Source organism: Carlito syrichta, unplaced genomic scaffold, assembly GCF_000164805.1.
Source record: "Carlito syrichta isolate Samal-C Ts95f unplaced genomic scaffold, Tarsius_syrichta-2.0.1 Scaffold314288, whole genome shotgun sequence".
Taxonomy (NCBI): Eukaryota; Metazoa; Chordata; class Mammalia; order Primates; family Tarsiidae; genus Carlito; species Carlito syrichta.
In genome coordinates this window covers 188,648-201,982 of record NW_007258384.1, presented here as the reverse complement: position 1 = coordinate 201,982, position 13,335 = coordinate 188,648, and the positions used below count along the sequence as shown (strand labels likewise).

General features: G+C 41.6%; 1 protein-coding gene across 4 annotated transcripts in view; it reads left to right on the top strand.

Annotated features, from left to right (window-relative positions):
* Positions 1-13,335, top strand: part of LOC103273849 (engulfment and cell motility protein 1) — a 331,697-nt gene that overhangs the window by 167,147 nt on the left and 151,215 nt on the right. For all 4 annotated transcript variants that reach the window (XM_008071304.1, XM_021719170.1, XM_021719169.1 and 1 more), the window contains one exon: positions 4,828-4,878. In XM_008071304.1, the coding sequence (XP_008069495.1) occupies positions 4,828-4,878 (51 nt within the window). The remainder of the gene's footprint in view (positions 1-4,827; positions 4,879-13,335) is intronic.

Below are 13,335 nucleotides of genomic sequence, written 5' to 3'. Positions count from 1 at the left end.
CCAGCCATGTGCCAGTCACTGTTCTAGATAGTAGTGATATTATAGTGATAAACTATGTGTTCTTATGGAGGTGACATTCTGGTGGTGGAGGGAGACAGTGAACAAAAAAAATGCATAACTAACATCATACATGTGTGCATGTGCGCGCGCACACACACACACACACACACACAGCAGTTATTGAATGCTTGGAAGACTGTAGCAAGGAGTGCTCCTGTAAAACAGACAGAAGACTGAGTAGGATTAAAAGTGAGAGCTTCCTAGCCCCCAGTGTGAAGCAGTCTAGCCATGCTGGTCTGCTTATAGATAGTGTACATTTGCTAATATTTGTTATCCTACTGGGTGTGTGCTACTGAACTTGAGGTAACATAGATTGCTTAGAGAGGTGCAGTGTACTATTATTTTTATTTATCAGATCATTTATAAGGACTAGCTAAAGATAAGTAAGTGTACAACAATGTGCTCTTTGGATGCTATTTTTGTGCTTAAAAATAAACAGCTGTCTTCTTTTTTTTTTTTTTTAGTGTCTGCAGTGTGCCAGACACTGTTCTATGTGCTTTAAATGGATTATCTCTTTTATTCCTCAGAACCACCATAGGAAATAGGCATTCTCCCCATTTTCCACATGGGAAATCTGGGACAGAGGATAGCCATGTGACTTGCACCCAGCTTCCCAGCTAGGAAGTGAAATGTGTTTCCAATCCAGGTGGTTCCATCACGTCTCAGTCATGCTCTATGCTACTGGGGTGGAATTTATGAAATCAGAGCAATGACAAACCTTTTCCTTTGTTACCGAAGTTTACATTCCATGTCAGGCCTTTCTTACAGAGCCAAAGGTGTCATCAGCACATGGTGAAAGAGCTGTGATCCAGTTAATTTTCCTGATAGAATATAGTCTTAGAAACTGTGGCTTGCCAGTGCCTTTCTCTCTGAGTTTGATTTACATTTCTTTCAGGACTTTACAGCTTTCAATGCATATGTTAGTATTTCTTTTATGTATCTCCTTTTCTTCCAAAATATAGTCTTTGATTAGAAAACATGAGGAAAGGAAGAGAGCGAAGGTAAAGGAACTGTTGACTGAGAAGGCACAGGTGGAGGGATGGGTGCTGCTCTGTCTGGAACAGCAGGAATCACTTCCATTCCAGATCAAGTTCTAGGCCAGACACAGCACGTATGTCATCACCTCTTGTTCTTATTGTACCTCTCTAAGCAGTAGACTGTTCTTCCCACTTTAGGGGACAGAAAACATAGATCAGACTGGTTAAATAGCTTGCACTGAGTCCACTCACCTGCTGCAAAGAGAAGCAGGAATTTGAGCCCCGCTTTCTTAGAGATTTTAGTAATGCTTTGGTTTTAAACATACAAATAAACAAGCAATTCTCAAGCCCCTTTCTTCAAAGCAATCTCGCATAGGTTCTAGGAAATAAGGAGTGAACCTTACAGGTATCCACATGGGAGCCTAGAACGCAATGCTCAATTTCCTCCCAGTCCTACTCCTGCATGACAGCTTGTGTGCAGTCCTGGGTAGGGCAGGAAAGCTCTGGGCATTCATGAGCAGTCCTTAACACCAGGCTTTCTTGTCTGCTTTCATGTATGTTGACCGACTGATGAACTCATGCCTTTAAGGATAAATGTGCAAGATCTGGGTCTTACCTTTTCCAGGCTGATAGAGCATAGCCTCTGGTGTCAGATTGTCTGGGTTTGAGTCCTCCTGTTTCCCTCTGTGATATTAGGCAAATAACTTATCCTTTCAGTAGTTTTGGTTTCTTATCTTTAACATGAGTATAGAGTGCTTATGGTGGTTAAATGAGCATGAAGGCCAGGCATGGTGGCTTATACTCGTAATCCCAGCACTTTGGGAGGCTGAGGTGGAGTATTGCTTGAACCCAGGAGTTTGAGACCAGCCTGAGCAACATAGTGAGACTACATCTCTACAAAATTTTTTTTTAAAAATTAGGCAGGCTTCGTGGCACATACCTCAGTCCCAACCACTTAGGAAGCTGAGATGGAGAGGATCACTTGAGTCCAGGAGGTCGAGGCTATGGTAAACTATGATTGTGCCACTGCACTCCTGCCTGCACTACAGAATGAGACCCTATCTCAAAAAATAAAAGGAAATGAGCATGAAAACCAAAAGTCCCCAGCCCAAACCTTTCCATAAATGTTAGTTTACTGCTATTCATAGAAATGCCTCGTTACAGCATTGGATATCCATGAGGACAGATTATTTCTCAAGTCTTCTAGACTCATACACTCAGGGCCTCTTTCCCTATGTGAAAAGAAATTTGGGAAGAATAAACTGGGCCCTTTTCTCTCTTAGGAAGGAATCTGCCTTAAGTCTTACCTGAACGGGCATGCATGATCTGAGGGTTCAGTTAGCCTGTCAGTTCTCACTCTGAGCCTTGTTCTGTATAATCACTAATAGGATATTTTAGTTTTCCATCTTCTCTTGTGTTCTCAATTTGTTTAGAAGCTGAGCAAAGGAATGGCACGCTATGTATTTGACTTTCTTAGTACTCTGTAATTAGTATTTGCTATCTTCCTCTTCAGTTCTCATAGAGTCATAGATTTTAGAGTTGAAAAGGAATTTTTTTTTTTTTTTTTGGAATTGAAGTCTCACTCTGTTACCCAGGCTGGAGAGCAGTGGCATGCCTCTTGGCCACTGCAGCCTCAGCCTGCTGGGCTCCGGCGATCCTTCCACCTCAGCCTTCCAAGTAGCCAGAACTACAGGCGCGTGCTACCACTCCCAGCTAAGTTTTGATTTATTGTAAAGACGAGGTCTCGCCAAGTTACCCAGGCTGGTCTTGAACCTGTAGGCTCAGGCAATCCTCTCACCTCGGCCTCCCAAAGTGCTGGGATTGCAGGCTGAGCCACTGAGCCCAGCCAAAAAGGGATTTTTTTGAAGTGACTTGAATTCATTTCGCCATCTCCTATCTGAGCCTGCCTGCAAGTAGAATAATTCAGCACATGCTTACACACTCCTGGTAATGGGGATCTGGCTCTCTCCTGAGGTGGCCCAGTGTGTCCAGGTCGCTCTACGTTGGACAGGATTACAAACGTCATGTTCAGATCTGGCAGTGTTGGGTATGAAACATTCAGACATCTTTTTCTTTGGGACAGAGTACTGTCCTATGCCCTCCCTCTTTCAGATATTTCTGTTGGAAAATTCATCGTCCAGTAAGTAATCAAAATTGGCTGAGGGAGCAAGTGATCTTATGTCTTTGGCACAAATCATCTGCCAAATCAGTGTGTCTGCTGCATCCTGAGTAGATTCCAGCTTGTGGCTTATCTTAAACTATGCAGCTGAGTGATCCTCAGGACAATTTTATTTTAGTATATGTGCTGCCAAAGCGAGGACCAGATATGTTTATTAAACTCCTGTTCTCAGTGTACCAGGTAGGGGATACAACCAAGGTGAGTCCTGGAAGGCCACCTTCTGGACACTGAGTGCAATGCATACTCTGGTGAAAGAAAATAAAACTGTCGGTGAAGGCTTCGGTGTCAAAGATGCTAAATGATGGCTTCAAAACACTCACTCCAGATATACTTACCAAATGAAGGCAGACTAATTTGAGATCTACTCATTTATGCTGTTTGTTCTTGACTTCAAGGCAACACACCAAAGGAACCAGCAAATGTTAAGAAACCAAGCTCCTTAATAATTTTACAACTTAGCAGCTTTGTTGAGATATACTTTACATAAAGATTCACCCTTTAAGGATGTCCAATTTGCCGGACTCGGTGGCTCAGCTTGTAATCCTGCACCTTTGGGAGGCTGAGGTTAGTGGATTGTCTGAGCCCGCGGGTTCGAGACCCACCTGGGCAGCAAGACCTCATCTCTACAATAAATCAAAAAATCAGCCGGGCGTGGTAGCGCATGCCTGTAATTCCAGCTACTTGGAAGGCTGAGGTGGAAGGCTCGCCGGAGCCCAGCAGGTTGAGCCTGAGGTGGCTGGGAGCAGCCACTGCACTCCAGTCTGGGTGACAGAGTGAGACTCCAACTCAAAAAATAAAAAATAAAAAAGATGTCCAATTCGGGGCATCTGGTACATTCACAAGGTTGTGCAGCCATCTAGTTCCAAAGCATTTGCAACACCTCTAAAGAAAACCTGAACCCATTAAACAGTCATTGCCATTCTCCTCTCCCGTCTCCCCCAGCCTTAGGCAACTACTTATCTAATGCCTGTTTCTATTGATTTGCCTATTCTGGACATTTCATAGAAATGGAATCATATAATACTTGGCCTTTGTGTCTGGCATCTTTCATTTAGTGTGATGTTTTCCAGGTTCATTCGTGTTGTAGCACATATTAGTACTCCATTCCCTTTTATGATCTGCTAATTTTCCATTGAATGGATATACCACAATTTGTTTATGTAGACACATATGAAGAAATATATTGTTCAATTGATGAATGTGCGAGTTTCCACTTTGGGACTATTATGAATAATGTTTCTGTGAACATCAGTGCATAACTTTTTGTGTGGGTATACGTATATTTTCAGTTCTCTTGAGTATATACATAAGAGTATAATCGCTTCTTCATATGCCCTTAATAACCTTTTAAAATTACATTTTTCATTTGTAATGCTTGGGCCCTCTATTTTTTCTTTGAGTATACATTCACTTCCTCTGTGCTGAGTGTTGTCAATGACTTAATAGAAAGTTAGCATTCTTTGTAGAACTAACTAAAATTTACTCGTGTGAATAAACTGAATCATAAGAATACTTAATATGTGGAGGATGTATTAGATTATATTTGCCTTTGTTCTCTTCTTTAGTGAGCTTCTACTTGAAAATTTACAAAGTTATTTTTTTCTCTTCCAGAATCGCAATGAAATAAAAAATGGCACTATCCTTCGACTAACCACATCTCCAGTAAGTGAATCTTAGTTTATAGCTTCCCAATAAACTCTTTGCCCTCCAATTTTCCTATGCATGATTACAGGACATTAATTTTTGAGAGTGACTTTAGTGCAAAGCAAAAGGTCCTCGATATGTCCTCACATGCAGATTCTAGATTAGCAGGAATATCCCTTCCCTTTTTGTGATTCTCATTACTGAGGAGGAAGGCATTATTCCAAGTAAAGGGCAAGTAAATTGATTATGAAACCTGTACCGTTTGAGTTTGGTGGTCTTCTCAACAATTTGCTAATTGGTTTTATCTACCTGCTCACAAATCCACCTGATGCTATCTGAGCAAATTCAGACAACAAACAAACCAAACCAAAGACAACTTATTACTTCTCATTAAAGTCAGAGAGTATGTGTGTATATATATGTCTCTCTGCACGAGAGAGAGAAAGTATCTTCTAGTTTCAGTCAATTATGACAATTCATAAAAACATAATTCAGAAATGTTGGCCACTTATACTGTTTCATTGACAACTAATTTTAGATAAAGAATGTTAGGGTCTTCCGAGTAAAAGCTGCTAAACAAGATGCTACAGTATATTTAGACTATTGTAGCTGATGGTGTTGCTTTTCTTGATCTTTCCTACTTGCTTGTAGACACTTTGGATAGTAACATTAGCATATTTAAATTATATTATTTCACAATGCACTTTATTGCTTTCCTAAAAAATAATCTGCACAAAATCCACCAAGTGTTACTATTTTCACTCTGCATATGTGATGAAAACTGTGTCTAACTATCATTTTCAGTTTCCACTGAAGCCATGTGGTAGGCTAAAAATAAATTTAAAAATTGGGAAAAGCATCTGGCTAAAATTACACTGTCGGTACTGTAACTACCACAAATTCTTATTGTTGAAAATTACATTATAGAGGCGTAACAACTCCTAAACATTTTAGCCAATAACATCTTGAACTTAAACACAGTGATGACCTGAGTAGAATGCATTGCTGGAGTTGACTGAACTATCTCTGACGCCTTCTTTGTCATTTAATAGAAATGATAATTTTTACTCATTTTCCAGTGGCTGCATGATGAGCTGAGATATTTTTGTCTGGCTTCATATTGGTCTTCTTACTTGAGTCAGCATGAATTAATGTTAATTTGACCTTTAGGGATCATTGTTTCATCTAGTTTTTGTAGATCCTATTTAAATTGCTAAACATACTCATATGCTTGCTGGACAGAAAGAGTACATCTTGTCTTTTATTTCATCTTAGAATCAGAAAAATCATTTTCGTATTTTTTGTGTGTGTGTGTGTGTGTGTGTGTCTGTGTGTGTGTGTGTGTGTGTGTTTAATCGAGGGCTTCTCTAAGTCAAAAAAGAGTTAGTTCCCTTTTTATGGCTGTGGGTCATGAACAAAATTTTCACAATCTAAGTCATTCCTTGAAAGAAGTTTAGGTCCCAGGAAGGGTGAAGTTTTTCAGCATCCCGAGAGTGAACATACTAATATCATGATGTGACTTGTCATCACAGAGGATGGAATTTGTGTTCTACAGGAAATGATCCTTGCATTCTCAGCTCTGTGAATGGGAAGATGTGAAAACCAGTGTACGAGGAATTATTAAAAGATGGAAGCCCCTATATAAGAGGCTGCCTGACCTTTTCCAAAGAGCAGTGGTTCCCAAACCTGGATCAGTCATGGAACTTTTAAAATGCTGATGTTTGGACTTTTATAGAGAGGCTGGATTACAGTATTTGGGAATGGGGTCCAGGAAGCTGCAATTTTTTTTTCAGTTGGAGTCTCACTCCATTGCCCAGGCTGGAGTGCAGTGGCATGCTCATGACCACTGCAGCCTCAACCTGCTGGGCTCAGGCAAGCCTTCTGCCTCAGCCTTCCGAAGTGCAGTGGCATGCACACTCACGGCCACCTCAACGTTGACCTTCTGGGCTCCAGCGAGCCTTCCTCCTCAGCCTTCCGAGTAGCCCGGAACTACAGTTGTGTGCTACCATGCCCAGCTATTTTTTTATTTTATTGTAGAGACGAGGTCTCACTAAGTTTCTCAGGCTGGTCTCGAACTGGCAAGCTCAGGCAATTCATTCGCCTTGGCCTCCCAAAGTGCTGGGATTACAGGCTGAGTCACTGAACCCGGCCATTTAATTTATTGTAGAGATGAAGTCTTGCCAAATTGCCCAGACTGTTCTCAAACCCATGGGCTCAGACAGTCCCCTCACCTTGAACTCCCAAAGTTTAGGGATTACAGGTTTGAGCCACCGAACACGGCCCGGAAGCTGCTCTTCTAAAATTGGAAAATTATTCTATAAGCAAGATATTTGGGATCTGTAAACTTCATTTGTTGCTAGTAGATTATTTTTTGTTATTTTGGACGGAACTGAAAAATATAGGCTGCACAAGCGCTTTCGTTTTGTACATACACAATAAAAATATGTTAACAAATAATGGTCTTCATTAAATTTGTTAGGAAGTGTTAGAGTACCATAAAGAACCTAGCAACACCATGCTTTTTTAAAGCCCTGGCCCAGTCATGCGGCTTTTTGAATCCTGGTTGGGCCTTGTTTTCCTAAGCTTTGGCCCCCCTCTCCTACATTGGGGTGGTGAATCTTTTCTCTCTCCCTCTCTAATTTACTTTCTAAATAAACTATATTTTCCAATCTAAAAAAAATACCCCAGACCCTAGCAGATGGTGTTATACCAGCTTTTAAATTCCCTTAGTCTGCCTCAGCTGAACTCTCCCTGCAGACAGTTGAGAACATATCCACACTTGCATGGGTACACATGCGCACACACAGACATGCACACACTTTGTTTTTAGATAACGTGCTGTGCTGAGTTTTACTTTTACTCTGTCAAAGGTAGTCTTTTTGTTAATTGATGAATTTGTTTTCTGTCTTCCTTTATCACAGAACAGTATGTTCTGGACTATTCCTAGTGAAGTAGGGTGTCGATACCAAAAGATCTAAGCAATCAACTTGCACTGTTTTTCTTGTGAAAGCTCTTGTCCTTGGGAATTTCTCAACTGTGGTACAGCTTTAGACCATCTCTCAAATGGTCATCTTACACATGTGTATCTTTCCGGTGTTCTATCTTTGTCTACCTCTCCATTATCATGAAAATATAGCCAGGAACACACCTAAAGAATGTGTGCAAATGTGTGTGAGCTTCAGAGCAAGTCAGGGTTTGGGGAGTTTCAGACTATGCAACTGAGTAGAGTCTCTTTCTACCTGCCATGATAATAATAGCTGTGGAAATTGAGTCTGATATCACATGTTGCATATTTTTATTTTAATTTAAAAATTTTTTTGAAAGCAGGATTTATTGAGAGGACAGAAAAGCACCCACAGTGGAATGGGACCCGAGGGGGTTGCCTGAAGCATATTTTTAAATTGACTTTGACTATTGTTTCTATCAGAAAAAGCTTGGATTGCCAGACCATTATTGTTACTTTTCTGAAATATTTGTTTTAAAAAGTGCTTACAGTGAATATATTTGTAATCTTGCATTGAAGAGAGCCTTCTAAGTAGTACATAAAACCCAGAAGCCATAAAGAAAAAGATCAACAAATTTCACTACCAAAAAAATAAAAACAACCCCCAAAGCCTTTGTTTGGAAAGAATTCCAGAAACAAAGAAAAGATAAATAGAAACTGCATGATAGAGAGCCAGTTCCTTAATTTGCGGGATCCTTTATGGATGGATAAAGAAACTGTCCTGAAAGAAACACCCAACATTCATTCATTCATTCATTCTCTCTCTCTCTCTCACTGTTGGAGAAGAATCTCAATGTCTCTCTTAAGGGATGAAATCTACACTCCTAAGTAATCAAGGTGTGAGGAAAAGATGGTATTGTGGGTTGAGGAGTGTGCATTGGTGCAATCTGTTTGGAGGGCAGTTTAGCTCTGTTCATCCAAGTTTAAAATACTACACCTTTGCCTTAACAATCCTATTGCTGAAAACTTATCCAAAAAATAGACTCACAAAAGAACTGCATGGGACACACACACACACACACACACACACACACACACACACACATATGCATGACTGAATTGTTTTCAGTGTGTTCAAAAACTGGGTACATATTACATGCCTATCAGTGGATCAAGGTAAATGCAGTAAGTAACTTCCTTGCCATAGAATGCTGTGCGGTTTCTTTTTGTTGTTTGTTTGAGTTGGAGTCTCAATCCATCGCCCAGCTAGAGTGCAGTGGTATGCTCACGGCCACGCTCACGGCCACCCCAGTGTAGACCTGCTGGGCTCCAGCGATCCTTCTGCCTCAGCCTTTCAGGTAGCTGGAACTACAGGCCCATGCTACCATGCCCAGCTAATTTTTGATTTATTGTAGAGACGAGGTCTTGCCAAGTTGCCGGCCTGGTCTCAAATCTGCGGGCTCAGGCAATCCACTCGCCTCAGCCTCTCAAAGTGCTGGGATTACAGGCTGAGCCACCTAACCCAGCCTGTGCAGTAGTTAATAAGAATGTGATATGTACTGTAGAGGAGGCATCTCCACATATGTTATTAAGTGCAAAAGCAGGTTGCAGAACATTGTGTGTAGAATGATGCCAGGTATGTATATGGGAAGGAGGAATATACATATGCTGATATAAAGATAAACTGTTTCTCAAGGGATAACACAGGAAACTGTCAACATTGGGCTAACTTTATTCTTTAATTTAAAATTCCCATATTATTTATATATTTCTATATTATTATTATTATTCCTTTGAGTTGAAGTCTCACTCTGTCGCCCAAGCTGGAGTGCAGTGGAGCGCTGCTCATGGCCACTGCAGCCTCGACCTGCTGGGCTCAGGTGATCCTTCTGCCTCAGCCTTCCAAGTAGCTGGATCTATAGGCATGCACTACCACACCCAGCTTATTTTTTTATTTATTGTAGAGATGAGGTCTCACCAACTTTCCCAGGCTGGCCTCGAACCCCTGAGCTCAGGCAGTCCTCTCACCTCGGCCTCCCAAAGTACTGGGATTACAGACTTGAGCCACCGTGGCCGGCCAATACTATTTTTAATTAAATATATACTCAAATAAGTATTATGAACTCATTATAGTATAGTAGAGGTGAATCATCATGCTTTGTACTAAAACATGTCAGTATTCCAAACTATGGAATTTTTAAAGAACCTTTTTATATATAAACTGAATTCTTCTTGCCCATTATTCCTCCTGCTGGCCTGTGTGGACATAGAAACCAAAACTGCTCAGTAAGTACTGACAGTTGCTTTGTCAGCTCTAAGCATAATCCTTGCTTTCTACTCTCTCCTGTTCAGGGAGCCAGTATCAGAATTATCTAGATCAGAGGGCCTGTTATAGTGATTTTGGGGGCTAGTTCCCTCTGGCAATAAGAAAAATGATATTATCTCAGTCACCGTGTGGATTCAGGTTATCAGAGATTCTTAACAGTTAGACCATTAACGTGAGTTTTTTTTCCAGTTTTTCAATTCAGTTTTTCAATCTTTCTCTTTCTAGTTCGAGAAATGAAAATAGGATTGTAAAATGTCTTAAATTCTATTTCTTGCCATTGCTTAACTTAGGGAGAGGAAGCCAGTAGAAGCTGGTAGAGGCAGAGGAATGTCAGGATCCCTCTGACTGCTGTCCAGTGACAGATTGCAGGGGCAGCTAGGGCACAGGGTCAGAGTTTCTTGTAGGAGTCCGGGCAGGAGGTGCAGAGGGCTTAGGCTGCCTGCCTTGTAGGGACATGGTGAATTGCAAAGAGTGTTCTGGAGAGTAAGTCCCCAGGGCTTCATGATGTGGTGCTCCTTGAGGAAAGATGGTGTTGCTCCTGGTGTTCCTACAGATAAATGGTGTGCTGCTTACTGGAATAAAATATCTGGGGGGTGGGTAATGAAGAATTTGAGATTCTCACTTTATGTCCATGAAGACATGTCAACTAGGCAGTCAGGTATCTGCGTCATGTCAGGCAGCCTGCAGAAATGCAAGTGTGCCAACCACCACCATGGAAATGGTATTTAAAGCTCAGGGGTGGAGGAGGTACCTATCATAGAGAAAGCAGAGTAGAGGACTCAGCACAGAGCCCTGCGATACTCTTAGGTTTAGAGAAGGAACCCACTTAGAAGCCAAGTGAAGAAAGTGTCTCAAGAAGGAGTGAAGACTTACAAATGTTGAAGACTGCCCAGATGACAAGGGAGATTAGATGAGGGAGGTGACTCTGGCTTTGATTTCCTCAATGAAATGATCACCTTGAGGGGAGGCAGCAGCAGTTATGAGAGGAGGTTCCAGGAGAGAGGAAAAGGTGCAAGATAATCATTTTGAAGGGACACAGCAAACATTCTAGGAAAACATAGGTGGATTGCTGGGCAGCATTGAACCTGCGTTTGAAAATATTTATGAAACTACTGAACAAAGGGCTTTTTAGACTACTTTTTCATTGCCATGAAGGACCCAGAATTAAGTTTTCTTGGGAATGATTTTAACCAGCATCTTCAAGAGCAGAGACAGTAGATACTTGACACACACACTGTTCGAACTCCTCATGTGCCCCTTTGCTGATCCTTTATGGGCTGTTTCCTTCCCGCTAAGCCTGAACCCAGAACCTTCCACATCCCGTACATCGAGGCAGTCAGTGACCCAAAGAGAAACTTGTTTTTTTTTTATCCTTAGAGCAATACCAGAAAATAAAACTTATTATCTGATACAATGATCCCCATAACTACGAGATTCTTTTTTGTTTGCTTGTTTTTTTGAGTTGGAGTCTCACTCTGTCACCCAGACTGAGTGCAGTGGCTGCTTCCAGTCACTGCAGCCTCAACCTGCTGGGCTCTGGCGATCCTTCTGTCTCAGCCTTCCAAGTAGCTGGAACTACAGGCGCGCGCTACCATGCCCGGCTAATTTTTTGATTTATTATCGAGATGAGGTCTCGCCAAGTTGCCCAGGCAGGTCTCGAACCTGTGGGCTCAGGCAATCCACTCACCTCAGCCTCCCAAAGCATGGGATTACAGGCTGAGCCACCGAGCCCGGCTACTAGATTGTTTTCATTTGTGCTGATTGCCTGAATAATAGAAACCAAGACTATTTTATTTTATAATAATGTGGATTTTTTTCCTTCCAGATGTAAAAATAGTGCAGAATTATTAACGAAAATTCAAAAAATGAAGCTTGCTACAAAGAATTATGTAGAATATTACAATTCATAAATAACCACAGGTCATATCTTGATTTGCCTTCTTTGCTCATTTGTATGCAGACATGTGAATGTATGGACATATGTGTCCATACATTAGTATATATATGTGTATATATTCATTTACCCATTCACTCATTTAATGAAATTTGTTTTGAATTCTTGGTATATGCTAGGCACTGTGAGTTTGTGTTCTAGTGGATACACACATCCCTGTACACATGCATGCAACCCCGCCCCCACAAGCTATGAAATATCTTTGCATCCTGGTTATTTTTCTAAATATTCCATCATGATGATATTCCCATGCTATCTCACAGTCTCTACGAGTTTCATTTTAATATTTCATACTATAACTAGATCATGAGTATTTCGCCATTGTCCTATTATAAACATGGTGCTGGTTTCCAGTGTTTGGCTTTAAGTGCTATTTTAAGTGCTCTGAAGAATAGCCACACATCTGTCTTAGACATTTAAATGTGTCCTTTCAGGGAAGTACATCACCACCCGGGTTCCTCCAGCACTGCATTCTCATGAATGCCCTGGACCACCTGGCCGGCCACTTCTCTATCTCACTTCCTTCCACTCCCCACTTCCCCACAGAGCACAGACACACTGGTCCTCCATCTGTCCCTTCAGACGTGCCAGCCTTGTTCCACCTGAAGGACTTTGCACTGCCTACTACCCGGAATATTACCCCTCCCCAATGTGGCTGGCTCCTTCTTGTCTTTCAGATCTCTGCAGAAATGCCACCTCCTTATGCACTTGTCCCAGAATACCACCCCATCTAATGATGTCACTCTCTGTCCCAATCACTCCATTTTCGACTTCATTAATGTTAGGTCAGTGTGCTGATGAGCTAAACCAGTGCCGCGAGTGTGCAAAGAATTGCACAAAAGTTAGATTAGAAAACAAAGTTTATTCAGAAAGTAGATCGGAGAGGGAGAGGGTGGATCCACCTCTCCAAGATTGGAGAGGGTGGGAAGTGCTTTGTGGTTGAAGGCTTTTAAAACTTCTTTTGGCAGGGCAGTTTGCCATGATGATGGGGTGATGGTCTGTTTCTCATTTGACAACTGCATTGACAGATGGGTCAGTCACAAGCACACGGATAAAAGTGGGCTGGTAACTAGATAGGTGGGTCAGCCACATAGGTAAGAAGGGCAGGGCCAGTGGCTGAAAGACAAATTCTTAGGACAAAGATGTTAATCTTAACGTATTGCGAATCACCCAGGATTCTGGGAAATGATTATTGTTGTGTATGAGCTCAAGGAGACCAGAGAAACTCCATTTTGTGCTCTGTCCTTTCAG